At 49.6% G+C, this 27,372-nt stretch overlaps 1 protein-coding gene and 1 long non-coding RNA gene across 3 annotated transcripts in view; one reads left to right on the top strand and one right to left on the bottom strand.

The window, feature by feature from the left end:
* Nucleotides 1–3,186, bottom strand: part of MYO5B (myosin VB) — a 345,627-nt gene extending 342,441 nt beyond the window's left edge. Inside the window, exon 1 of the mRNA XM_059138813.1 lies at nucleotides 2,719–3,186. Within this exon, the coding sequence (XP_058994796.1) occupies nucleotides 2,719–2,745 (27 nt within the window). The 5' untranslated portion in view covers nucleotides 2,746–3,186. The remainder of the gene's footprint in view (nucleotides 1–2,718) is intronic.
* LOC131810874 (uncharacterized) lies at nucleotides 1,134–26,568 on the top strand. Of its 2 annotated transcripts, XR_009345757.1 has the most exons (4): nucleotides 1,134–1,214; nucleotides 1,428–1,516; nucleotides 21,793–21,984; nucleotides 23,144–26,568. It is a non-coding gene; the product is annotated as an uncharacterized LOC131810874 (long non-coding RNA). The 2 variants fall into 2 exon arrangements; XR_009345756.1 differs by having other exon boundaries at nucleotides 1,162–1,516.
* The last annotated feature ends 804 nt before the right edge of the window (nucleotides 26,569–27,372 follow it).

Here is a 27,372-nt window from a genome sequence, read left to right as displayed (position 1 = left end):
AAGAGGAGAAAAAAAAAAAAAAAATTCTTCTAGAATAAGTAGAAATAGAATAATATATGTTTTTACGTGAAACTGTACTTTCAGATTAATTTATGTACTTACAGTTCTCCTTCCAATAATATCTTCCAACTAGGTCACTAAAGCAACAGGTATAGTCCTAAAGGGCTTTAATATTTCCAACCCACTTATAAATGCTGTTGACATAATGGATAATTATTTCCATCATGCATAATATATTACAGTGCATGCCTGTATCCAGCATTCATCACATTAAACTAGTCTAGCAAGTTAAAAGGGAGAACATGAACTGTTTTAACACACTGAAATGAACAAATCATCTCCCCAAGAAAATGAATCCGAGTAGCAGGCACGGTTTCTCTAAGTAATTTGTGATTCATATGCATACTGAGAATCCAGCCTAGCAAGTAGGGTAATAATGGTAACAATGTACCAGCTTCTCATAATAAAGCTTAAGTCTAACTCCAACAACTGCTCAAAATTCAATCTGGAAGCTACTTGGTGAGCCACAGAAAGTCTCAAATTTCAGATTCATCTACCTAAAAGTGATTAAGAACTAGAAACCCCCCTAACACCATCAGGTCAAGTCCCTCAGCCCTGCAAAGGCATTCTGAAACCCTGAGTTGTATCAAACCCTCAATAACCATGAAGCCAATTTAAGTGACCTGGGTGTTCCCTCAAGACCCTTTTCTTAGGATAGTTTTGTCCTTACCACAAACCCAGAAAATTACTTTCAAACTTTGGACCGAACTGCCACTACGGTCCATTTCTAATAATTAACATGCAATTCACTCACTTATAACACATAATATACTCGTTTCTAAGGAGAAAAATCGAGTGTTTTCCCCTGGACGTGTGGTCCAGGAAAAGCAATCCAATCTTGTTTTAAGATCAGGGCTTCAAAATTACAGGTTTATTCAGTTATCCATTAGCTTCATTCACATAGTAACCACAGTGACCTGATGAAGGACTTTGTGATACATGGCAGGCATGGGCCATTGAGGCACTCGTTTTATTTGGCAGTCGAGTAGTGTCTCCGTGCACTTCTGAGTGTTAAAAGAACTTCAAGTCTTTACATTCCAGTTCAGGCGTCTCCACCCCCCCAGGGTTCCAGCTCTAGTCCAAGTGCCTGACAACCCGCTTCGCGGAAAAACTGAAAGCCAAGGCTTTGAGGGCTCCTCCCAAGACGCACAGGGGTAAAGCGTGGGGCACTTTTCAAAGCCAGGCACGCCAGAGATTTTCACCGAACCGCTCTCCCCCAGCCTTCCCCCTTTCCCGAAGCTGTCACCCACGCGCAACCCGGGCGGGGAGCCCTAGTGTGAGTGGAGGAGGTGTTCGAGACTGCGGTGACCCCACCCTCTACAGCCACCTCTGGAGTGTCCTCCCAGCTCGGCTCGCTCTCTTCCCAGGAGAAATTAGAAAATCCGTCCAACGATGCAGCCAGCCCACCCCGCCGCAGAGCTCGCCCACGCACGGGACAGCGGAGAGCAAGAGCCAGGTGAGGACGCGGAAGTAGCTCTTCCTCCCCGCCTAGACCTGTTGGCGGGGGCAGGTCTCCTGCAAATCGCACACCCACGCGCGCGCACACACCCACCCGTGCACGTACACGGACGCACGAGCCACTGTCAAACGGGTCACAGCCCCGGAAAAGAAGGGGCGTGCAAGCCTCTAAAACTTACTGAAGGGGGGAGGGGCACATGCTTACAGGCCCGGGCCCGTCGCGGTCTCCTGCCAAGCTGAAACCCGAGCGGGGCGCGGCGGCGGCTGAGCGGCCGTAGACGCTCGGGGAGGCGGCGGCTGGTCCCGAACTTTAAACAACTACCGCGGAAGCAGGGCGTCTCCACCCAGCCGCACCTGTTCCCGACCGTGGGGGCCGAGCCCCGCACATCCCTGCTGACCTTGACAACATCCCGGAAATCCAAACTCCACCCCCAGGTCAGCGTTCCTCCGACCCCCTTCCCATCGGTAACTGAAGCCCTCCTGGTACCCACGCGGAGAGGCCCCTTCCAGCCCCCCCCCTCCCCGCAAATTAAGAACGCGCTTCCCTGGGGTCTCTGCAGATCCTTCGAGCATCTCACTTCCCCCGTTGCTTATCTCCCCTTGCCCACCCTAGCCATCAGCCCCTTACAGCAGGTTGGGTCCCCTTCTCTCCATCCCGAGAGTGCTAACATCCCCTAAGTGCGGGCTTCCCCCACTGGTGCGCTGGAGCTAAAGGAAGCCTTAGAGGAACGCCCTTGCGAGCTGCTTTGCAGAGCAGCTGGAGCGGGGTCCACGGGCAGGAGAGGCGGCGGCAGCGGGGCTGTCCCCCACGCCCCGGGCCCCACACTGGCAGCAACCATCCCCGCCCCCACAACGGACCGGAAAACTCCGACAGAACCAGGCGAGGAAAGCGACAGCAGGGCGTCGGTGAGGGGGCGACAAGCCCCGGCCGGAGGCAGAGCTGCCGAGCGGACGCCACCGGGCCGCCGGGAGTCGCGGCCGGTCCGCGCAGGACGCTCCCGGAGCAGCCAAACTTTCTCTGCCTCCCGAAGTTCTGGGCGCCGGGGAGCTAGCAGGGGGAGGCTACCAGGCGGCTCCCGGGCCCCCGCCCGCCTCCAGGGACCGCAGAAGAGGGCGCCCCCGAGGGCCGCGGCGGCCGGCAGCGCGCCGCCCTCGCCCTCACCTGGGCCGCCGGGACCGCGGCGCGGGGCCCGCACTCACCTGGCTGTAGAGCTCGCCGACCGACATGACCCCGCGGGCCGGCCCGCGCCGGGGCACCGCGCCTGGCGTGCGGCCCTCGCCCGTGCCCCGCCGCACGGCGGGTCCCGACTCCTCTCCGCCCGCCGGCTCTCAGTCCACCGCCGGCCCTCCTGGCGCCATCTTCCCGGGCCGGCCGAGAGTTTCCCGGTGTCTCGCCGCTCGCCCCTGAACCTGTCCCGCCGGCTTCCTGGAGGCGCCGCGGCCGGCTCGCCCTCGGCCGGCGCGACCTTTACTCCCGAGGTGGCGGCGCAGCTGCGGCCGGGCAGGAGTGGCGGGCGGGGGAGGAGGCGGCGCGGCGCCGCTCCCCGCTCAGGTATGGGAGGAGGTGCGGGCGCCCGAGGGGGAGGGCCGAAGGCGGGGAGGGAGGGCCGCGGAGTTGGCAGCGGGTGCCGTGCGGCCGCCGCCTTTGAGCCCTGCGGGGCCGGGCTGGACGCGCCCTCCCGCGCCCCCGCTGCAGCGGGGTCCACGGGGCCGGGGGCGGGGCCGGGCGCGGAGCTGGCGCGGGCCGCCCCCTGCTGGCCGCCAAGGGCACGCCGGCACAGGTGCGCGCGGGTGCTGCACCTGCCGCGCCAAGCTCCCGGTACCCTCGGGAGAAGCCGGGCAGGGAGAGTGGAAACAAGACGGAGAAGCAACAGACGGCGAGGCGGAGGGGGGAGAGGAAATAGAGGAATGGAAGTCTATGCCTGAAACCTCCCATCATTTCCCCCGAACTTCACGTGGCTGCGTTCAACATTCTCATTAAAATTCAGTTGTCATGGGAGGTTATAAAAGGGGACTTAGCTAGACCAACGACGGTCTCCGTCAAACTGAGCTCCCTGGCCTAAAGTCCTTGCTAAAGAAGTGCATTCGTAGCTTCTCTACTTGTTTTGCCTGTTTCACCCACGACTTCCAATTAGGCTCCTAACCGCCGTCACCCCCACTAGAGGATTATAGTTAGCTTTTGCGGAAAGTCTTGCATGTTCTTCTCTTTTACATGCGCACTCTCCATTTGTCTGCCACTTGCTACCTCATTTTTGTCCCGTCCCCCCGCCCCGCTAATAGCATTTGGCTGCCTGCAGTAGCTTCTGTCCTCTTTCTACCTGTAGTGGAAAAGTAAACTTCAGCCCAAAGGAAGGTAGTTGGCAGGAGGTGGCGGACGGAGAGCAAATACTGTAGAAGAAAAGGACCTTGGTTTATCTGAAGGTGGCATTTGTCCCTAAATGTGGAACAGCCTCTGAGGGTAGTTCTCAGCTGCAGTGTGTGTCCATCCCCGCTGCAGAAATAGTTCTGGAACCTCAGACGCTGGACGGGGCTTCTTAAACTCTCTGCATTTAAGACCTTCCCACGTGGAATCCAGGACCTCCATTTAATTCACCTGCCTAGCCTTTCCCAACTGTGCCTCCTCAATGAGAATGGCCTAGGGAGCTTTACCAGATCCAAGGAAGGAACCCTACCCTCAGGAATTCTGATTGGTGAACAGTGGGACCCTAGTGTCTGAATCTTTAAGCTCCTCCATAATTCTTTTTTTTTTTTTTTTTTTTTTTTTAAGATTCCATTTATTTACCCGACAGAGAGAGACCACAGGTAGGCAGAGAGGCAGGCAGAGAGAGAGAGAGGAGGAAGCAGGCTCCCCGCCAAGCAGAGAGCCCGATGCGGGGCTCGATCCCGGGATGCGAGATCATGACCTGAGCCGAAGGCAGCGGCCCAACCCACTGAGCCACCCAGGTGCCCCTAAGCTCCTCCATAATTCTAAAAGATCGTACTTCCGAGGTTAACAAATGCAGTGACCAAGTGATCCCAGGACCCTAAGATCACAAAGCTTGGAGGGCTCTCCTTGGATCTGAAATGGAGCTCTTCACATCACCGGCTGGAATAGAAAGGAAATGGCTCCACCACTTATCTCTCACTCAAAAATCTGTCTGCCTGGTTTCCTTTCCTGTTTTCCAATAGTTCTCCAAGTGCAACCCAGGGCTCTCAGCATCACCTGTGAAGTTTAGAGCTACAGATTGTCAGGCTTCAGACTTGCTGTATCTGAAAGGCTGGGAGTGGAGCCAGCACCCTGTTTTCACACCTAAGGGATTCTCCCCTTTTGGGTAAAGAAACCCCCTTGCTACAGCTTAGTCCCCATGTCTGCTTTGGACATTGGCTTCACCACCATTCTCCATCAGGGGTCTGGTCTGTACCAGCAACTCTTTCTCTATTCTCCTTTCCTGCTAAACTTCATGTAGTAGCTTGTACCAGCTGGCTCCACTTAAACACAGTCCCCCCCCCCCCCCATAATTCACAGGTTCTCAACATTTTCTGCACCTTTATAAAAACAAATGCCTGATGTCCACTCCCAGAAATTCTTTTTTTTTTTTTTTTTTTTTTTTTTTTTTTTTTTTAAAGATTTTATTTATTTATTTGACAGAGAGAAATCACAAGTAGATGGAGAGGCAGGCAGAGAGAGAGAGAAGCAGGCTCCCTGCCGAGCAGAGAGCCCGATGCGGGACTCGATCCCAGGACCCTGAGATCATGACCTGAGCCGAAGGCAGCGGCTTAACCCACTGAGCCACCCAGGCGCCCCACTCCCAGAAATTCTGATTTAACTTGTCTGGGGTGCTGCCTGGGTAAAAGGATTTTTAAGAGCTCCCAGGTCATTCTAATGACAGCCAAGGTTAAGAATTGCTGCTTTAGTCCCTTCCTAAGTGACGGCTCACCCTGCATCCTACTGAAATTGTTTTCTTCCTCTGAAGCATGGGGTAGTAAATGACTCTCCCCACTCAGGTTCAACCATCTTCTTCTTAGCACCTCTCATTTTTCTCCTCTTGTTTTCCCAGCCTCTCTAAACATACCTTCGTGGTGTCATTTTCTTTCTTTCTTTTTTAAGATTTTATTTATTTATTTGATAGAGAAAGATCACAAGCAGGCAGAGAGGCAGGCAGAGAGAGGGAGGAAGCAGGCTCCCCACTGAGGAGAGAGCCTGACGTGGGGCTTGATCCCAGGACCCTAAGATCACAACCTGAGCCGAAGGCAGAGGCTTTAACCCACTGAGCCACCCAGGTGCCCCATGATTGCCTTTTCTAACTCTGTTTGCTGGTTCTTCAATAAAACTGTGGCCCATTTCCTAAATCTCTTCTCATCCACAGTCCCCATTTTGCCTCTCACTGCATTGTTAACGCTCAAATCTAATTCTAACGTTACTATAGACCCACCTTTCCATCTGCCTGGTAGACAACACTCGCAGTCCCACCAGGACCCAGCATTAACCGGAAACTCATTTGTTTCCATCCTTCCTCCCCATCCCCTCCCTGCCTCCAGCCTTCTAGCTTCCATCATACCTGGCACAGACTAAAAGCTCAGTGCATGCTGACTGAACCAAATTACCTCCCTGAGGAGAATCCTACTCTTGGCCAGGGGTTTGTGAATTTCTAATCTCACAATCAGATATGGTCTTTCCCTCTTTGAATAATAATACAGATTTTTTAAAACTCACTTTGTGCCAGGAAACTTGCCAACTGCTTTCCTTCTGGGATCTTGTCTGAGCCTCAGAACAGCCCTATAAAGGAAGCTTAAATAATGAATCTATTTCACAGATGAGAAAGGTGAGGCCGGTGCAGGGAACATTCTAGAGCAGTCCTTCAACTACACTCTGTCTCACTCTAAGCCCTTGTTTTTGCGCTGGGGGTTCTTTACCGTTAATGTGTACCTGGCCGATGGGGTACCAGGTGGTGCTAATTCTGTTGGCTCATGTGTGGTCCACGAATCTGCGTGTTTAGTAAGTACCCCAGCTGGCGTAGGGTCAGTTCAAACTGAATTCTCCCAATAGGTGAATGAGTGAGAGTGGAAGTGGATTCCTTGCTAGTTGAGCCTCCAGACGGGACTTGAAGACCACAGCCCCAGCTGACATTTTGATTGTAGCCACATGAAACACCCTCAAATAGAAGATTCAGAAGCGCTGTGTCTCAGTTAAAGAAACATAATAAAGTCTAGGGACCTGCAGAAACTGTAGGATAATAAATGAGTGTGGTTTGAAACCCCTGATCTTTGGAGTGCTTTGTGATGTACCAAAAGATGACTAATAAAATCACATACAGAAAGTGTACTGTGATTGGCTTACTGGTAGGAACTTCATCCCCACAATTTCCTCCCATCCCCTTCGTGGCGGATTGCTTTCCCGAATGTTCCACCAACAAGGCAGCCATCTTCTTACTGGGGTGGGGGGTCTACCAGTGTATGCCAAGACATTTCAAGGAGTTCTAGTCCGTAATCTGTTTTAAGGGAGTCGGTGTCCAGATCCTCAATCTCCATTCACCCTGGCAAATCTCAACACTGATTTGCCAACAGACAGGACGGCAGTAAAGGGGAGGGTGTGTGTGTCTCGTTATCAGATCTCCCTCCTTACTGCTCAGAAAAAAGATGCTTTGTTTGGGGAGCAAGGGCCTCCAGGAAACCAAACAGAAAGACAGAAACTTTGGTCTTGATAATGGGAGTGACTCTCCTGAAGGGGCCATGTACCCTGTGCAGGACAGGTAGATTCCAATTCTGTTAGCAACAAAATTGAAGGAGGACCGAAACCCGCTGTCAGCCAGCAGATTATTGTCTTTAAAAGATTTGTGCATGTGATAGGGGTGAGGGGGTAGTGAGGAGCAGAGGGAGAGGGAGAGAGAGAGAAGCAGATTCTGCTGAGCACTAACTCAAGGGAGCTTGGTCCTAGGACGCTGAGATCATGACCAGAGCCAAGATCAAGAGTCAGACACGTAACCCACTGAGCCACCCAGACACCCCTGTCAGCTGACAGATTATTAAAAATAATCTTCTGATGAATCACTATGCGGTTTTTGGCAACTCTGAAGGAATTCAAAGAATGGAGGGACATTGTTCTATTAAAACTTCCTTTCCCATCTACTAATGTATGTAAACAAATATAGCATCTATGTCTAGAATGAAAATCAGAATAGATTTTGAAGTTGCATAAAGACATCTTTTGTTCAGGATAATGTTAATACTAGACCACTAGAAATGGTTTAAATTTTGTTAGTCTATGTACATACCTTTGTTATACGTAAGTATTGTAGGGTGGTGGTTTAAAGTGTTTCTAGCATAAAAATGGACTAAAATTCTGTAGAGAAAATGGAATGGAACTTCAAACTGAAGAAAAAAAACGAATGTTTAAAGAACTCATTTGCGTGTTCTCTTAACGAGCAACAGAGGGTATCAAATTGCTGTGGCAGTGAGAACCCATTGAATCCATTTAAAAGAGTTTGAGCTTTATTTTAAGCTGACAATATGTACAACACGCCAAAAATTGCATCTGTTGCAACTATCTAAACTTATGAAAATTTTAGTTATTAAACTAAAATGTGGGGAGACATAACATGGTTTTTCAAAATCCCTTTGGAGAGCCTGAAAGCAAGAAAGCCCATTAGAGCAAAGGGCAGCCTCTTGCACAAACTACCAAATTAAGACTTTATTAGGAATTTAGGATTTAAAATGGCATTAATGGGGGCACCTGGCGGGCTCAATCCATAGAGCACGGAACTCCTGCTTTCCGAGTGGTGAGTTCAAGCCCCACGTGCCTGGGCTTCGAGCTTACTTAAATTAATGATGATGATGATGATGATGGTGATGGTGATAGGAGTCACCTGGGTGACTCAGTCGATTAAGCGATTAAGCGTCGGCCTTCCACCCACTCAGGTCATGATCCCAGTGTCCTAGGATGGAGCCCCCAATCAGGTTCCCTGCTCAGTGGGGTGTCTGCTTCTCCCTCCCCCTCTGCTGCTGCCTCTGCTCATGCTTTCCCTCTCTCTCTCTCTCAAATGAAAATTAATTAATTAATTAATTAATTTTAAAAATGGCATTAACAGCCTTGGTGCTGTGGAATGCTTTCAGCTTTGTGGTTTCTTCAGGGTCATCTCTGAGTCTTTTCTGAGGGCAATGCAGATTTATTTTTCCCCTATTCTGTTTTTGTTTTTTTTTTTTTAAAGACTTTATTTGTTTGACAAAGAGAGACAGCAAGAGCAGGAGCACAAGCTGGGGAAGTGTGAGAGGGAGAAGCAGATTCCCCACCGAGCAGGGAGCCGGATGCCCCAAGACGTCTAATGGCTGAGCCACCCAGGCGCCGTTTTCCCCATTCTAAGTTAGCGCTCAGCCGGTGAGGTCTTCCGCAGTGAATTCTGTTACCCTCTGTATGGAGGAGGCCCTGACACTGAACCCAACCTGGATTCCTGCACCCCCGGGTGGTGAGGAGTGGTTGAAGATGCTGGTAGAGGGAGGAGGGGGAGAGAAAGGATGCAGGGAGGGCCCTGAGGAATGTGGGGGGCTGGGTACCCCAACCAGAGAAATGGGGACGGCATAACTGTTTTCAAATACTTGAAAATCTGTCATGCGAAAGACCGATTAGGCTGGTCCTGCCTCGGGGAGGCCAGACTCAGACCACAGGGAGGAAGTTAGAGGACAACCACAAAGATCAAGTACATTCTAAGCAGGAAAACTGCTTAAGAGAGAAACTGGCCTCTCATGAGGAAGTGAGTGTGCTGTCCTGGGAGAAATTCAAGCAGAGGCTGGATTATGACTGTCAAGGTTGCTGTAGGTTCTGTGACAGGGTGCAGGTGCGAGGCTGGACTGTACCAGCCCCGGGCGGCAGGGCGTAGGCTCTGGTGGCTGTCCTCCATCTACCTCGCTCCTGACGCCAAGGAAAGTCTAGATGTGTTGTTGCAAATGTTATATTGAGAACCTCATGGGAAGGAAAGCCCCATCTCAAAGCTGGCTCCTGGGAAAGTTTGGTATCTGTTCTTTGCAACCGGTAAGACTATAAATCCTTTGTTCTCTTCAGTGGGGGTTTCATTTAAAGCTTGGCTTTAATCCCAAATGGAATGAAGCGTTTTGCTTCCTACGAGGCACCCTGACTGCAGCAAAAGGGTTAGATTCTTTTCTTGGGGGAAGAGCCAGAGAAAAAAGTGGAATTCCCCCAGAATCTCTGCTCACAAGCTGTTTGCAGGACCCATTATTCTATAGGACAGTTATTCTATAAATAACTGTAATGACCCCCAGAAAGGACCGGCATAGCTACTGGAGCTTGGAGAAAAGGGAGCTAAAAAAATAAACTGCTTCACAAAGGGAGCTAAAAAAATAAACTTTACCTTGCAAAGAAAATGCAAGGTAAGAGCCTCCATGCCACAATCTACACATCCTGCAAAAGTGACTCTGACTCCCCCGGCCCAGGTACCTGCACCCCACCCCCAACCTCTGATCACTGCCCTTGAGGAAGGCTGCTCTCAGGGAACCAGAGGCAGGATCCCTTTGCAGAGAATGGCCAGGACCCCAGCTAATTCTATTCCCAGGATCTTGCGCCCTCTTCTGGACACCTTTCTCAGCAGCCATATTTATTTTTGCTTTTTCTCTCATTTTCCGTGTTCCATAATTCCCTGATCTTTGAAAGTCATAACTGGAAGGGCCTCAAGGAGATCAGCGTCCAACCTTCTCACGTGACAAGTGGGAGCACTGACGCTCAGAGAGGAGGTGGGACCTGTCCAGGGCCACAGAGCTGGTTGGCGGCCCAGCGGCTCTTGGCCTGGACGTTTCTAGGAAGAACTAAGAAGTGGAGGCCCACAAGCCCTTCCTGAGGGACAGAGAAATTCACTCACAATCTCTCCCCCACTTGCCTTGCTCAAAAAGCACACCCTTCTGTCCATGTCACCCATTAAGAAATCAAATCTGAACCATCAAACAGACATCTTGTTGTGGGACCCAAGTTTCTCCCTGATTCCAGATGAGACTTGTCTCACATCCTGAGATAAAATAAGGGCCCTTCAGAGCTAGAGGCTGGATTTCAGGGCTTCTGTTAATTATACAGTCTAGTCAATTAATACAAACTGCCTGGAAAATGCTGTTTCCAAATCCCAACCATCCTTTAAGGCCGTGATTCTCTGTCTTGGTGACACATACACGTGACCTGGGAATTGCTTCACAAAGCCTGACCTCTGTGTCTCCACTCAGAAGCCCCAATTCACCTGTTTTGGGGTGTGGTCTTTAAACACGCCCCAGGTAATTCTAGAGCGGAGCCAAGGTCAAGAACCTTGCGTTAGAACTACCCCTGTGTCCCACCTCCTCCAGGAAGCCTTCTGGCACCACATGTGATGAAGTCCCAGAACCTAAGTCAGGTTCGGTGGGGTGAGGAGGTTCGGAGCCGACGACTAAAGAAAGAATTCTTAAGACGTCATTGGTGCAAAATGGTGGTTTATTAAAGCACGGGGACAGGACCAGTGGGCAGGAAGAGCTGCTGCCCCGGGTTGTGAGGGTCGGCATGTTATATGCCCTGCTGTTGGGGGAAGGTGAGGGGAAGGGAGGTGTCAGTGGAGTTTCATATGCTAAAGAGGGCCTACAGGGTGCCAGGATGTTCCAGGCCGGCCGGAGGCCTTGCCCTTGCTGCTGGATCAATGTTGTCTTTAGACCAGCCATTAACATTAAGATCTTTGGGAGACTTTTTGGTGGGGTGTCACAATCCTGCTATCAATCGTCTTTGTTAGTGAGATTTAGGATATTTGTAAGCCAAGGGAGACTCCTGTCTAGCAGGATTGTGAGCTCTGCAAGTTAACTATTTGCTTATTGTTCATGGCAGTCAGGGCTGCCTGAGGGATGCTACACTTATGGAGGGGAAAGGGTGAAGAGGGGGTGCAAGGCGCCAGCTCCTGCTTTGTCCTCAGCCAGCCTCCTGCTCCCTCATCACATGGATGTGTTTCTATTCTATTTGGTACCAGAGATTGATGATATTTATAATACACTTTGGAATACTTCAGTGTACAGTTAGTTTGAGCTTTAATTCTAGGGGTGGCCGGGTAACCTCCTATTAGGAATTTACATTCCAGGGTGTCTGGGCGGCTCAGTGGGTTAAGCAACTGCCTTCAGCTCAGGTCATGATCCCAGGGTCCTGGGATCAAGTCCCAGCATCAGGCTCTTTGCTCAGCAGGGAGCCTACTTCTCCCTCTGCCTGCCACTCCCCCTGCTTCTGCACCCCTCTGCTTATAGGCGTGCACTTGTTCTCTCTCTCTGACAGATAAATAACTCTTTAAAAAAAAAAAATAAACACCCACTATGTTTCAAGAACCCTGAAAGAGACTAGACATTTCGAAATAAATACAAACGTGCTGTGGGGACTCAGCTCGAGCGTGCAGCTCCTTCTTTAATTTTCCACACGCATGTCTTAAGATATCTCCGACTTACCTGCCTGAAACAAAAGCCTTGATTTCCACCTGCCACACATGTTCTTCCCCAAATCTTAGCCATATGGATGTAAAGTACCACTGCTGAGTCATGAAGAGTTTGAAACCACAGCACAAATGCAGCCCCTATATGCATGCTCTCGTGTATATATATGTACATATGCATATAAATATATATATATTTTTTATTTATTTGACAGAGAAAGAGAGCACCAGCAGGAGAGAAGCAGGCTCTTCACTGAGCAGGGAGCCCAATGCGGGACTCGATCTCAGGACCCTGGGTTCATGACCGGAGCCATAGGCAGATGCTTAACTGACTGAGCCACACAGGTGTCCGCTCATATATTTTTTAAAGGTTATTTTTTCCCCCAGAACATGAAAGGAGTGGGTAAGGATTGAAAAATCATAAAGTAGGGACGCCTGGGTGGCTCAGTTGGTTAAGCAGCTCAGGTCATGATCCCGGCGTCCTGGGATCGAGTCCCGCGTCGGGCTCCTTGCTCAGCGGGGAGCCTGCTTCTCCCTCAGCCTCTGCCTGCCATTCTGTCTGCCTGTGCTCGCTCTCTCTCCCTCTCTCTCTGAAGAATAAATAAAAATCTTAAAAAAAAAAAAAAAAAAAACCTTTAAAAAAAAAAAAAAAGAAAAATCATAAAGTACATGTATTAAAACTCACATCATTTTATGTTTAAATCTCTTACTTATGCTGGGATGAGGGCTCTCCCAAGACCACCTTCAGGTTTGGTTCTTCCCCGGAAGGACTCACAAGGACTCAGTGGAGCTGTTATATTGTTCATGGTTTGGGTGTATTACAGTGTAAGGATACAAAGTAAAATCAGCAAAGGAAAGAGGTGCGTAGGGTGATATCCAGGAGAAGGATAGCACAAGCTTCCGGTTGTCCTCACCAGTACACTCAAAAGGGCAGTTCCTACTTCTCTCAGCAAGGATGTGTGACAACATGACATTCCCTGTCCCTGTTTGGCAATAGCGAAGCCCACCCAAGCCTCCCGGGTTTTTATTGGAGGTCAGTCATCCAGACGTGAGTCCCCACTGACCAACCCTAATTACCCAGTCCTGTTCCTTCCACCCCCAAAGTGAAACTGGCAGAGCACGGTGGGTCCCAGGTGACTAAAAAAAGGCCATCAACACAAATCACATTGACAGTATAAACTCTCTGGTGTGGCCCTAAGCCCAAGGCATGGAAAGACACTCCTAGGGAGGATCCCAAAGACTTACAGGGTAACTCCGAGGAGGTGATCAAGAACCAATTCTTTCTTTGGAATGCAAAGGATTTTAACTCCCCATGTTTGCTGAGTGAACCCTTTACAATCCAATCCTCCAAACAGAATGTAGGACCATTTTATGTATTTGCTTTAATGAAGCAAATGCTATCATCAGTAACATTTCCAAAATCAATTTCTGGGCAAAGTTAACCTAAAGAAACACACTAAAATATATAAACAGGGACACACATTTTTTTCCGTTGGCCTAAGTGTCTGATATGACCCATCACAGCTCTTGCCAGATCCTGCTTTTATTTAAATTCTGGATGTTTTGTTCCTCAGATGTTGGGTGTGAATTTTTATTTTTTACCCATATTTTTTATCTTGATTACTGAGTTTTTGGTACCCCCTAAAGTTTTGCACCCAAGGCTAGTGCCTCACTCGCTTCCACTAGTTCTGGTCATGAACCTGCTTCTCAGTTTCCTAACCTCAAATAGCACCTAATCAGAGGGATTTCCTTCATCCCCCTGCTTATGATTTCACTCTCATTTCTCTCTCCATTCTGTCACATCACACTCTGAAATCCCTTATTCATGTTCCTGTTATTTCCTGTCTAGCCCTTCTTCCAACCACTCTAAGCTCCAGAGAATCAGAGCCCTTGTCTCTCTTGTCTGTTCTTGTTCATTAGGGAACTTCCAGATCTGAGGAGATGCTCAATAAATGTTAGTTTAGCTGCGTTGAGCCTCTTCCTAGAGACTGAAGCCCATGTGCGGGTCTAGACACCACGAGCAGGCACGCGGTGAAATTGCTTCTGGTATAGTTCATTGCCAAGCTCTGCTCTGTGGCTGCGGAGGGGGTAAGGGGGTCCTAAGGCAAGACCAGCAGACACAAACCCAGATAGAGTACTAGAGTTGAAGGAAGCTGCTAGCTAGCCCTAATTTTTCCGATTTCACAAGAACTAGTTACAGAGAGTAGAAAAGTCAGAGTGCAGAAAATTCCTTGCATATTCAAACTTGGCCTAATTCAGATTAGCTACCTTGAAACTCTCCAGCCTGTCAGAAAACACCCGCTTACCACTGCCTCTGAGCTTATTAAGAGATATTTTGGGGGTGCCTAGGTGGCTCAGTAGGTTAAGCCTCTGCTTTAGGCTCAGGTCATGATCTCAGGGTCCTGGGATCAAGCCCCGCATCAGGCTCTCTGCTCATCAGGGAGCCTGCTTCCCTCTCTCTCTCTGCCTGCGTCTCTGCCTACTTGTGATCTCTGTCAAATGAATAAATAAAATCTTTAAAAAAAAGAGAGATACTTTGGCCTATGGCTCTGATCTGTTTTGGGAAATTGATTCATTCTTTTTCAGTGGCCATGTATACTTGTAGGCATCTGTCATTCAAACACTAACACCCCTAAAGAGAAAACACATGGGCAAAGTCATCAGATATAATGGTTTTATCTTAGCACCTTTCTTCTAAGTCTTACATTGTTTTCTTGTTCCTGCCCAGTCATAACCATCCATTCTCCCCGGAGCCTGAGTGCTCACTGGTATGGCCCCCATTCTTCAGCTCCGGCCCCAGCCCCCCACCCCATACCCATGCTTCCTAACTCCACAAACATTTCACTGTCTAGGATGTCTTTTTCCCATTCCCTAGATGCTCCCGTGGACGAACGTCTGAGGTCCTCTGTCTCCTTCAGCCAAAGTCCTTGCAGTGGCTTCAGCTCCACTCCCTGCACGCACTCCACTCCACTGGCATCTCGGGTCCCTCACACACCCCCAGGCCAGTCCCCAGGGGGCCTTTACCTTGGCTCTGAGGTGTCCTCCCCCTCACCTCCTCAGGGCTTTTCTCCCTGTGGCCTTCCCTGCCTACCTCACTGGAAGTCACATCTCCTCCTGTCATTCCATGTTCCTAGTCCCCTCTGTTTTCCCCATGCCATTATCACTGTCTAGCATAGTCTATCTTTTCCTTACTTATCTATGTATTTTTCCCTCCCCTTGTGAGAACATAAGCAGTTTGGTTCTCTAATTCTTAAGGCTGTCCTCATCACAAGCATAATTCTTTCCAGCAGAAAGTAGGGGCTTGGGTGATATATTAATTCTCTGGGGCTGCCACAACAAAGAAACACAAACTGGGTGGCTTAAGACCACAGAAATTCATATACCATGGTTCAGGAGGCTGGCAGCCCAAAACCAAGGTGTCTGAAGGCCATACTCCTCCCCGCGTCTCTAGGCAAAGCTCTTCCTTGCCTCTTCCAGCTTCCAGTGGTGGCCGGCAATGCTTGGGGTCCCTTGGCTTAAAGCCGTGTCACTCCACTCTCTGCCTTCATCGTCACACAGCATTCTCCCAGGGCATTTGTGTCTCTCTGTGTCCTCTCCCCTTTCTATACACCAGTCATACTGGATTACGGGCTCACCCAGTCCATCCAGTATGACCCATCTTGTCTCATTACATTTGCAATGAACCTATTTCCAAATAAGGTTACATTCTGAAGCACTGGGGGTTAGACTTCAACGTGTCTTTTTGGAGACACATGATTCAATTCAGTATAGGTGACATCTCAGGATGTCCTTGTCCGGTGACAGTTCTGTCCCACCAGAAGAAAAATATGGGGCTGGAGCTGCTATTGTTTATGCAAAACAAAGTCTTCCTTCTTATCTTCACCTATTTGCTCAACACTCTTTTACAAGAGCTGGGCATTTCCTAGGCACTCGAGGTAACAAAGTGACAGGCAAGCCCTCTACCCCAGGGAGAGCCAAGCTCCTGCTCCGGCAGCGCGTGGTTGGTACTGTGCCTGCGCATGCGCCAAGGAGGCTCCTCCCCTCCAGGCCATCCATTAGCAGCCACCTAATGGTGCCCCAATAGTGTTTGCATCCGCTGTCTTGGATCGTGGGGAGGCATATCATTTAGCATTTTATTTTTGTGCTCTAACCGAAAGTTTATGGTCAGCTTCTATTTCAACATGTGTTACTCCATAAATCAGGCTGTAAAATTCTCACAAAGTTGTCTTTTACCTCAAGCGTTTGGCCGTTCCTGCTCCAGCTGGTGTTAAAGCTCGTTCCACAGGTGGTCAGGGCGGTAATGGTACAGCCCCCGGCTCCCCACTGCTCACACCTCCAGTACCACCCACAAGGAAGCTCCCCCTCCCTGGGCTGCAACCAGTTTTAAGCCCAAAGTCAGTCCACTGCCCACATGGGTTTTGATGCTTCTTTGCCCTGAACCCCAGTTCCAGTCACTGGGATCCTGCTTTACTCCTTGCAACCATGTTTAAAGACATGGTCACGTCTGGCTATAGGACCTGAACCACCCTCTTGTCCTGGTGCCCTCCTCTCTGTCCTATGCCCAGTGGCATACCCAGATTTTTCTGGGAAAAGCCTCGGCCACCCCACCATAGTCTTCCCACTGGTCTCTGGTCCCATCTGTGAGCCCAGGTCTCACGCCTTCGACCCAATTTTTGCAGCACTTCTTCCCAGATGCCTGGAACTGCCTGTATCTTGCTTCAGATTCTCAGTGCTGTGATCTACTAACCTGTCAGGATCCCTGGGACCCACTGCTGGGACCCACCACTGGGACCTCCCCAGGCTTCGTGCTACCGCCAGGAGATCTGTTTGGTTGGAGGTCAGTGGATCTTAATAGCCATGAACGGTCACAACTGGACCACCAAACTATGATTACAAGGTAACATTTATTTGGGGTATGACAGGGGACACAAGCTTTGATGAATAGAATGTCCTTCGCTTTGATGGAGAGGTAAGAAATGGGGGACCCCATTTGCTGGCACATTTCGGGCTGAGAGAGTAGGTGGCACAGTCAAGCGGTCTGTCCACAGGCAGGGCATCAGCGCCTTGGGCCAGCCTGGGGGCTCGTCCAGACCACACAGGGTGCTGAGCTGTTGCAGGAACGTCATGTTGTGATCACCTCTGACTCGGTCTGGCTTCATTCATTGCAATCCTTTCAGATGTGCCAACAAGTTTTCTGATATTTGCCATGTGACTTGAAACATACACAAAACAGTTGAAGCAACCTAACGGGGGTGTTCACCTTCCCAGCACTGACCTGCAGCCCTCCATCAGCCCCTTCTTTTCTGAAGCTGATCAGTAGCCTCAATGAGGATATCGCTGCCTGCTTGACAATTGTGCTCAAACATTAAAATGCACACTCCCATTGCCCCAGAAATTCCACTTTGGTGAGAGTTGAAATAACAAAAACCCGGAAGCCACCTAAAACTCCATCCCCAGGAGTCTCCTGGTGGTAGGAAGCCCCAAGCAGATTGTCCCATGAAGATGTTGGCTCACACCAGGCTCATAGCGGTGTCAGAGATTAAATTTCCTGAACATTCTCTGGTGAGGGCTGGGTGTTGCACACATCAAGAAGAGATGAGTTGGAGTCAGAAAAGAGAGGAGAACCTGCTGTGGGTGGGGGAGGAGGGAAAACCATGTGTCTTCATGGGAGAAAAAGGCCTGAGAGATGGGGAAGTCATGGAGGGGAGTCCTGGTCACTGTGTGCTGGGCTGGGAGGAGAGAGAGAGACGACTGTCACAAGATGGAGACTGGGGGTCTGGACGGAGACACAAGAACTACCAGAGAGAGAACCTGATTTTTATATTTTTTACCATTGTAACCTGCGTGGCTTGGATGACTCTCTTACAGGAAACGTAATTTCTCTGCTAAGCAGTAGAAGAGTCTCCCTTCTCCTTGACAGTGCGGACACCTCATTTAGCACATGTTGTTGGGAAAGCACCTTCAACCTGAAGGATTACCTCCTTTGCCTTTTTACTGCACATAAATTTCTCTGGCTCTTGGCCCCAGACTTGGGATTTGTTTTTTGTTTTTGTTTTGTTTTTTTTAAATTTTTATTTATTTATTTGACAGACAGAGATCACAAGTAGGCAGAGAGGCAGGCAGAGAGAGAGAGAGGAGGAAGCAGGCTCCCCGCTGAGCAGAGAGCCCGATGCGGGACTCGATCCCAGGACCCTGGGATCACGACCTGAGCCGAAGGCAGCGGCTTAACCCACTGAGCCACCCAGGCGCCCCAGACTTGGGATTTGATTTGCAGCATTTACGATGAAATGATTTGTTGTTTTGTGTTGTTGCTCTAAATCCTTGTCAGGATCTAGTTCTCCCACCCCAGTTTTCCCCACGTCACCATGACCTGTCTCCAGCGTCTCTCCCCAAGTCAGGGTCCAGAGCAAGGCTGCTTCCTGGGCGGCAACAAGACCAGCAGTTGGTCCTTTGGAGAAAGAGCTAGAGAGGCCACAACTGGTTCCTGATTGGCCCTGGAAGCTGGGGGCCCACAGAAACTGAGCACTGTGCCTCAGTTTCCAGTGTAGGGAGAGGTGCCTATATGCATAACAGGGCTTCCAGATGTCATTATGATTAGTCACATGGTAAATTTTTTTTTTTTTTTTTAAAGATTTTATTTATTTATCAGAGAGAGAGGGGGGGAGAGAGAGAGCACAGGCAGACAGAATGGCAGGCAGAGGCAGAGGGAGAAGCAGGCTCCCTGCTGAGCAAGGAGCCCGATGTGGGACTCGATCCCAGGACGCTGGGATCATGACCTGAGCCGAAGGCAGCTGCTTAACCAACTGAGCCACCCAGGCGTCCCAGTCACATGGTAAATTTAAACACACACACACACACATACACACACACACCCTGAACCAGCCAACTACAGGCAGACCACTCTTTAGGGAAAGAGTGGTACTTCTCTCTCCCCCAGCCTTGCTCAGGCTGTAGCTATAAACACTGAAAGTTGAGAACTGAATCCATAACCTCAGGACTCCTTCCATACGAACCAGGACCACTAACCATTTATTCAAAGCGTACCGCGGGCGTGGCATTCGCTCTGAGTCCATAACTCATTTTCAAGTGAGAATTCCCAAGAGCTTAAGGTTTTTATTTTTGCTTTTGTTTTTTGGTTTTGTTTGAACTACTTATTTTCTTCAAGTGATTTAAGATACTGTAAGTCATGTAGTTCAAAGTTCTGAAACCTAAAAAAAAAAGCTTCGAAAGTGGTTTGCCTCACAATGTAGGTTAGAAAGGGCTCTGGATTGGGAGGCAGATGACTCAATTCAAATTCTGACCTTCCAGCGGCCTGACCTGAGGACCTAAGGGACTAAGTCACTTTGGTCCTGGATTCCTTCATTTGCAAATTTTGTTTAATAATCCCTGCCTAGGGTGCCTGGGTGGCTCAGTGGGTTAAGCCTCTGCCTTTGGCTCAGGTCATGGTCTCAGGGTCCTGGGATCCAGCCCCACATCAGGCTCTCTGCTCAGTGGGGAGCCTGCTTCCCCCTCTCTCTCTGCCTGCCTCTCTGCCTACTTGTGATCTCTCTCTCTCTCTGTCAAATGAGTAAATAAATTATTTAAAGAAAATAATAGTAATCCCTGCCTAGAAGAGAATGGATAAGAAAGTTCTGGTATGTTCATTCAGTGGAATACAGCCCAGCAGTAATAAAAACCAAACTCCTGACATAGGCCACAACGTGGACAAATCACATTAACATTATGTTGAGGGGAAGAGACCGGTCACAGAAAAACAGAAGATACGTTCTTTCTTTTTTTCCTTAGAAAGAGTGTGTGAGGTGGAGGGGAGTCCAAGGTGGGGCATGATCTCATGACCTTGAGATCATGACCTGAGCCAAAATTGAGAGTCAGACACTCAACCAACTAAGTCACCCAGGGGCCCCACAGAAGGCTACATTTGGCGTGAGACTCCATTTCTGTGATGCTCCAGATCAGGCAAAACGAATAGGGTGTGCTCCACGTCATAGCAGTGGTCACTGCTGAGGGGCAGTGGCGGGGAGGGGGCACAATGCTGGCGATGAGCCAGGCATGGGCTGGTGCGCTTATACACGAGCAAACACAAAAATTCACCGCACTGTGCACTTCACACATTTTACTGTGTGAATGTTGTACCTCAGAGGTGAACAGAAAAGTTTTCCTAGATTGGGGCGCCTGGGTGGCTCAGTGGGTTAAAGCCTCTGCCTTCGGCTCAGGTCATGATCCCAGGGTCCTGGGATCGAGCCCCGCATTGGGCTCTCTGCTCAGCGGGGAGCCTGCTTCCTCCTCCCTGTCTCTCTGCCTGCTTGTGATCTCTGTCTGTCAAATAAATAAATAAAATCTTAAAAAAATTTTTTTTTCCTAGATAGACTCATCCATAATAAACTTCTCCCTTTTCCAGAAACCCAGAGCAGCAGTGGCGTGGCTCCAAAAGGTGACTTGGGCGGTATCCCCCTCTTCCCAGTCACCAGAAGACCCTCTGCCAAGTACTCTAAAGAAACACAAAATCTTAGGCGCCTGAGTGGCTCAGGGAGTTAAACATCTGCCTTCAGATCAGGTCGTGATCTCAGGGTCTTAGGACTGAGTCTGCATCGGGCTCCCTGCTCAGCGGGAGTCTGCTTGTCCCTCTCCCTCTGCCCGCTCCCCTGCTCATGCTCTCTGGTTCCTGCTCTCTCCCTCTCCCTCTCTCAAATGAATAGATTTTAAAAATCTTTTTAAAAAATAAACACAGGGGCGCCTGGGTGGCTCAGTGGGATAAAGCCTCTGCCTTTGGCTCAGGTCATGATCCCAGGGTCCTGGGATCGAGCCCCGCATCGGGCTCTCTGCTCAGCGGGGAACCTGCTTCCTCCCTCTCTCTCTCTGCCTGCCTTTCTGCCTACTTGTGATCTCTGTCTGTCAAATAAATAAATAAATTCTTTAAAAAAAAAAAATAAAATAAAAAAAAAAAATAAAAAAATAAAAAATAAACACAAAATCTAAACAGAAACTGTGTGCCACCACTCCATGCACCTTCAAAACATGCTCTCTATACCTGACTTCCAACTTGGAAGCCGCCTCCTGGAGGCTTCATGGAAACTCTGTAGCCTTTAAAAGAAAGCTAGGCAGGAAGTCTGTCCTACACACTTGATTATATTTAACACAGCACTATTATACGCTGCCTTGTGTTCTTCACATTTCTTTCTTTCCCCCGGTCTTGCTCTTGGACAAGGCTAACCTCCCCAACGGAAGACGCCATATCAGGCTTCTTTATCCATTGGGTCTCACAGGGGTTTAACGTAGCCGAGAGAGCACTAGTCACCAAAGACGTGGAGTGTTCTGCGAAAAACAGATTCAACTCTGTACATTCAGCAAGTTAACTTTATCCTATTATTTATAGGAGTGTGCCTGCTAGTCATACAGAATAATCGTGGGTGCTCTTGTAATTGCATTTTTATTGATTTCTCCAGTTGTTAAAGGCGATTTATAAAAAGCCAATTGGACTGTAAACCCTACCACTGCTGTTTTCCACGGTAATACTGTACTTTCTCATTACTTCTTTAAAAACTGTACTCAGCACATTTTCTAGGCTGAGGAAATCAACTTCTCGTCTGGAGCATGTATATCAATAAACATGTTTTAATTCCAATCACACATCTCCCCAGCGTAGGATTAAGTTATTTCTTATTCTGTTCAAATGGCAATTGCGGTTTATTTATATACCAGATAATTAGTGTTTGCCCTGGTCTTCCTGAGGTTGACAGCTGTGGGGTTGGGATTAACCCCTGATGCAGCACGAGGCCACAATCCTTTATCCAAAATCCTCCGGGCCACATATGAGTTGCTGGAGTTTTTTGTGTTTTTTTTTTTTTTTTTAAAGATTTTATTTATTTTTCAGCAAGAGAGAGCACAAGCAGGGGGAGCAGCCAGCAGAGGGGGAAGCAGGGTCCCCACTGAGCAGGAAGCCAGAGACGTGGGGCTCGATCCCAGGACCCCAGGATCATGACCCAAGCTGAAGGCAAACACTTAACCCACAGAGCCACCCAGACATCCCAGTTTTGGAATTCTACATCTTTTGGAGTTCAGTAAGGTAAGTGGATTCTTTTTTTTTTTTTTTTTTTTAAGATTTTACTTATTTATATGACATGCAGAGATCACAAGTAGGCGGAGAGGCAGGCAGAGAGAGAGAAGAGGAAGCAGGCTCTCTGCAGAGGAGAGCCCCCGAGGTGGGGCTCGATCCCAGGACCCTGGGATCATGACCTGAGCCAAAGGCAGAGGCTTTAACCCACTGAGCCACCCAGGCACTCCAAGGTAAGTAGATTCCTAAGCTACAGATTTTATAATACTCTCAGTGGGAGAGTTCCCAGTAATCAAAAGCAGTAGTCGTTCTGAGGTAAAACATAGTGAGATCATCTTAAGTAGTTTTACACTAGTGTGGGTCGGGTTTGTTTGTTTTTTTTTTTTTCCATTAGTTTTTTTTTTTTTTTTTTTCAGCATAACAGTATTCGTTATTTTTTGCACCACACCCAGTGCTCCATGCAATCCATGCCCTCTCTAATACCCACCACCTGGTTCCCCCAACCGCTCACCCCCTGCTGCTTCAAAAGCCTCAGGTTGTTTTTCAGAGTCCATAGTCTCTCACGGTTCACCTCCCCTTCCAATTTCCCCCAACTCCCTTCTCCTCTCCATCTCCCCATGTCCTCCATGCTATTTGTTATGCTCCACAAATGAGTGAAACCATATGATAATTGGCTCTCTCTGCTTGACTTATTTCACTCAGCATAATCTCTTCCAGTCCGGTCCATGTTGCTACAGAAGTTGGGTATTCGTCCTTTCTGATGGAGGCATAGTACTCCATAGTGTATATGGACCACATCTGTGTGGGTCAGGTTTTGTGGCTAATGAGGTTTAGCACCAGGCCTGATTTGCAAGCTTTTCAGGTGGGGTGCAGTTGGAGAGGAGTGCTGGTAGGCTGCTCCGTCTCTACCATGTTCCTTGAGCAAGCCACGGGGTCTGTGAGAGCATCCAGACCCTGGGCACCCTCGGCCCCGTGCATCACTCATTCATTCACATGTTGCGCTTCCGATCCCCAAACACCTGTTGAGGAATTGCGACGGGTCGGGCACCATCCTACGTGCCGTGGGAGATCCTCAGGGGAGTAAGAGGACTCCGTATCACTCTGCCTGGGCAGTCTTTGCGAAGTACCACGGGCTGTACTGCTTGAACCACAGACATTTATTTTCTCACAGATCTGGAGGCTGGAAGTCCACGATCAAGGTGTCCACCGGCTACTGGGTTCTGGGGAAGCCCAGGGGCCCCCTTTGGGCCTGAAGAACATCACCTCCCCACATCGTCACGGGCTGCCTCTTTGCATGACGAGAGCCGGTGAGCTCTGCTGTCTCCTCCTCTTCTTATCAGGACTCCAGTCTTATCTGAGGAGGCCCACACTTGTGCCCTCATTAAACTTAATTGCCTCATAAAGGTCCCATCTCTCCATAGTCACACTGGGGGTCAGGGCTTTAGCACAGGCTAGGGGGACGGGGACACAACTCAGTTCCTAGCTGGGTCCTTCCCCCAGAGAGCTCATAGTCTTGTGGTGGGAGATAGCCCAAAACAACTGTGACTGAGTGAAGCCCTGGGGACGTGTGTGGAGCTGGATGGCATCTCTTTAGGGCCGAGGGATCCCTGACGATCAGTTCTGTGTAGCTGGGTTCTTGGTGCTCGGAGAGTTAGAGGAAAAGAGCCCAAGGTGGCCTCTGGGTATTGGCCCCTGGGCTGTTTCTTTCTACAGGGAAGGCTGAGAGACCTGTCAGTTCAAAAGCCGTCCCACGTGAAACTCAAATCTTCCCACAGCCCATTATATTAAAAATAGTCCAAACAATGGGGGCGCCTGGGTGGCTCAGTGGTTAAAGCCTCTGCCTTGGGCTCAGGTCATGATCTCAGGGTCCTGGGATCGAGCCCCACATCGGCTCTCTGCTCAGCGGGGAGCCTGCTTCCTCTTCTCTCTGCCTGTCTCTCCATCTACCTGTGATCTCTCTCTCTCAAATAAATAAATAAAATCTTAAAAAAAAAAAGAGCCCAAACACACACAAGCTTAGGCAATTAGAGACCTCCTGCTTTGCTTACCGCACGACACCCCCCACCCCCACCACCATATGCGGTTACTGAGATAGGGCCTTGGTCAGGCCCCACACTGCCAGAGCCCCTTTAGAGTTCTCTGACCCAGAGGCTTCCCACTGGGCTCCTGAGCAACATCACCGAGACCTGCACCTGCGAGTCCCTACCTGATGGCCCTCTCCCCCAGGGCTTCCCTTGTCCTTCACCTTTTCTGGACAGTGACAGCCTGACCTCCCTGCTGTCTGGGTCTCCTGCCGTGAGGGATGGGCCTTTCCTGCAACCCCAGCCAAGCCGTGCCCCACCGAAGCTTGGGTGTGCTCCTGCCATCTCGAGGTCCTATCTTCTTTCCTTGCGCAGGCCGAATCCGCTGAACCCCCACAGAGAGAAGCCTACCATCGGAGGCGGGACCTTTACTGTGTAACCAGAGACACAAAGTGGCAAAACGCCTTTTATTTCCACCCCACACTCCCCACATCCATCTGGCTGACCTGGCCCTGGGTAGTCCCTCAGCGGAAAGCCCGCGTCTGGAAACGTGACAGAGCAGACCTGTGCCAGGATCAAGATGTGAGTCTGTGAACATTCTAGCTCCCCCGGTCAGCAGAGGGAGTGCAAACCTCTTCCACAGCCTCCGGGAGCCCTTTACCTGCTCTCTGCCAAAGGCTGTGGCTACCGGAAGCTTCAGGACATTTCCTTGTCCAGATCTGGGAGCTGTAGAATCCTCAAGCCTTGCTACCTCTGATGGCCTCTCCCGGCTCAATGACCGGCCCGGCTGCCAGCCTGCTTCTGGCCTTGGCCGCTTCACGTCAGGGCTCTCTGCCTCCTGTCGGCTCGAGCCGGCTGCTGGCCCTGCCAGGGGTCCTCTGGGATTTGTCTCTCTCAGCCGAGCTTCATCCCATGGCAGCCTGCTTGGCCCTCTTAGGTCTGGGTATGGAAGAATCAGACAGAAGGCTCCACGGTCACCCTGTCACTCTGCTCACTGATCCTCCCTTTCTTACCCAAGAAGAAATGAGGAAATATTTTCTGAAGACTTGCTCTGTGCAAAATCTCATGCTGAAAGCTTGGGATCATTGGAGCTGTCTAAGATTGGTACCTGCTTCAAGCAACTTGCTTGATGAATAAAACCAGATTCCAGCAATGGTTCCATCTGGGGCTCCAGCAAACACCTCGGAGGCATCCCCCACATGACTCTGCTTTGTCACCCAGGGCCTTCCCACAGCCTCGTTAGCCTCCCAGCCACCGCAGGGGCAGCCCTCAACGAAGGGGCCAGAGAGGGGCGAGAAGTGCCCCAGCTGCCACCTTGGGCAATACATACCTGCGAGGCTTTCTACACGGTTCCTCAGAGGCCCCCAGGTGGAAAGGGGACCCAGTGACCAGCAGTAGTGACCACCCCATAGCACGTTCTCGCACTGGCTGCTCCTTGCTACTCTGCCCATCCCCAGCTTCTTCCCTGATCAGCTACCAAATAACCTAACAACAGCCAAGTCCTCATAGCGCGGGTCTCTCTCTCAGCTCTACCGTGAAGGGTTTGGTCTAAATATTCCTTCAGGACCCTTCCAGCTAGAAACACCTCGGTTTTTAAAGTTGTTTTTATTTTTAAGATTTTATTTATTTATTTGAGAGAGAGAGAATGAGAGAGCATGAGAGGAGAGAGGGTCAGTGGGAGAAGCCAACTCCCTGCTGAGCAGGAAGCCCGATGTGGGACTCGATCTTGGGACTCTAGGATCATGACCTGAGCCGAAGGCAGTTGCTTAACCAACTGAGCCACCCAGGCGCCCCAGCACCCTGGTTTTTAGACAAGAAAAGGACATCCCATATAGTCCCCCCAGAAGTCACGCTGCTGATTAATGACACACAGGGCAAGAACCCAACATGAAACTGTCTCGTTATGTCAGCTTTCCCAGAACCTCATCTATAAAGTCATTTCAAATAAAAGTCCCCCATCACAATGCTTGGAAATAGTAAGTAAAGCCAGACTCTATCCAAAACACACATCTTAGAACTTTAGAGTTTATATCCAGGGGAAATTTTTGACTCTAGAGCTCTCTCCAGCCAACCGCTTCTCCGGAGGCATAAACAGAATCACATCTCTTTATTGTGATTTTTTCCTGTTATCTCAGGGATGTCCCTATATAGGACTCTATTCTTTTTATTAAATGAAGTTCTCATCTATATTCTGATTCTGTTTGCCCAGTTTATATAAGGTAATCAAAGTATCAGAAGGATGCTTTATAAAAAGGAAAATAATCATGCCTGTTTGTAATTTATGGAGTGTGTGTGCATAAGTATTCTTGATGGATTTACACCCAAATGCTGTTAGCCCACGTAAGGTGTGGATATAGGCCACAGCATGATAGAAATAGAGTGAAAAGAGCCTCATGCTCTGTATTGCCCCGACAGTAAGCCGGGAAGGGCATCCTGGTTGATTAAGAGTGCTCTGATAAATTGGGTCTTGGTAACAAATCATGATGTTATATGAAGAAAAGTGCTGAGCCAAGAGACAGGAGACTTGGAGGGGGGTTTCTGTTCTACCATTTCTAAAATAAAGAAAACTAAAATATTCGTGATGGATTCTTACGCTGTACAAGTCTGTCCTTGATTGATTTTGCCGGTACCACCTGTTGTGGGGAGGCAGCGAACCAAAGAAACGGGAAGTGCAGACTCCGTATTCCGTCAATGTTCAAATGCCAGGACCACCCCCCCTGGCTAACTGGGGGGTTTCCCCAACACCAACAACCAATTCTGTGATTCTCCGACCACCGATGTTGAACAGTTCAGTTCTGTGCTGACAGTCATTATCCGGAGTTAGTGCAGATCTCACAGACTAAAAGCTCAGTCCCACAGGACTGCCCCCACCCCATTTCTGAGGCCAGTCACAAATCCTGGGACACCTAGACTTCTGACCGACCAGCTACGAATTGGGAATTCCTACCATCCCTCCTCCTCAGGTTCAATAATTGGCTAGAAGAGCTCACGGAAGTCAGGAACACTCTGTATTTACATTTACAGCTTAGTTATAAAGGATATAATTCAGAAACAGCTGAGCAGAGGAGCCGGGGAGGGCAAGGTATGGGGGAGACGAGCGTCCATCCCCGCTCTGGGTGTGTCTCCCTCCCAGGTCCTCCTTGAGTTCACCAACCAGGGCTCCCTGAGCACCCAACATCGTTAGTCATGGGTTTATATGCAGCTTGTTTATAACAAGCAGGTAGGGCCTGCCAAGGACAAGACAATTGTGCCTACATTTTTCCAATTGAGTTTGGATGGTGGGTGCCCAACCGTGAACTGCATTAAATGAAGTATAATGCAGCGATTAAAGGAAGTGGTGGTCCCACTGTATCCGGCTCTGCAGACCTTTTCTGGGCTG

Source organism: Mustela lutreola, chromosome 11, assembly GCF_030435805.1.
Source record: "Mustela lutreola isolate mMusLut2 chromosome 11, mMusLut2.pri, whole genome shotgun sequence".
Lineage (NCBI taxonomy): Eukaryota > Metazoa > Chordata > Mammalia > Carnivora > Mustelidae > Mustela > Mustela lutreola.
This window is presented reverse-complemented; position numbering and strand designations above follow the sequence as displayed.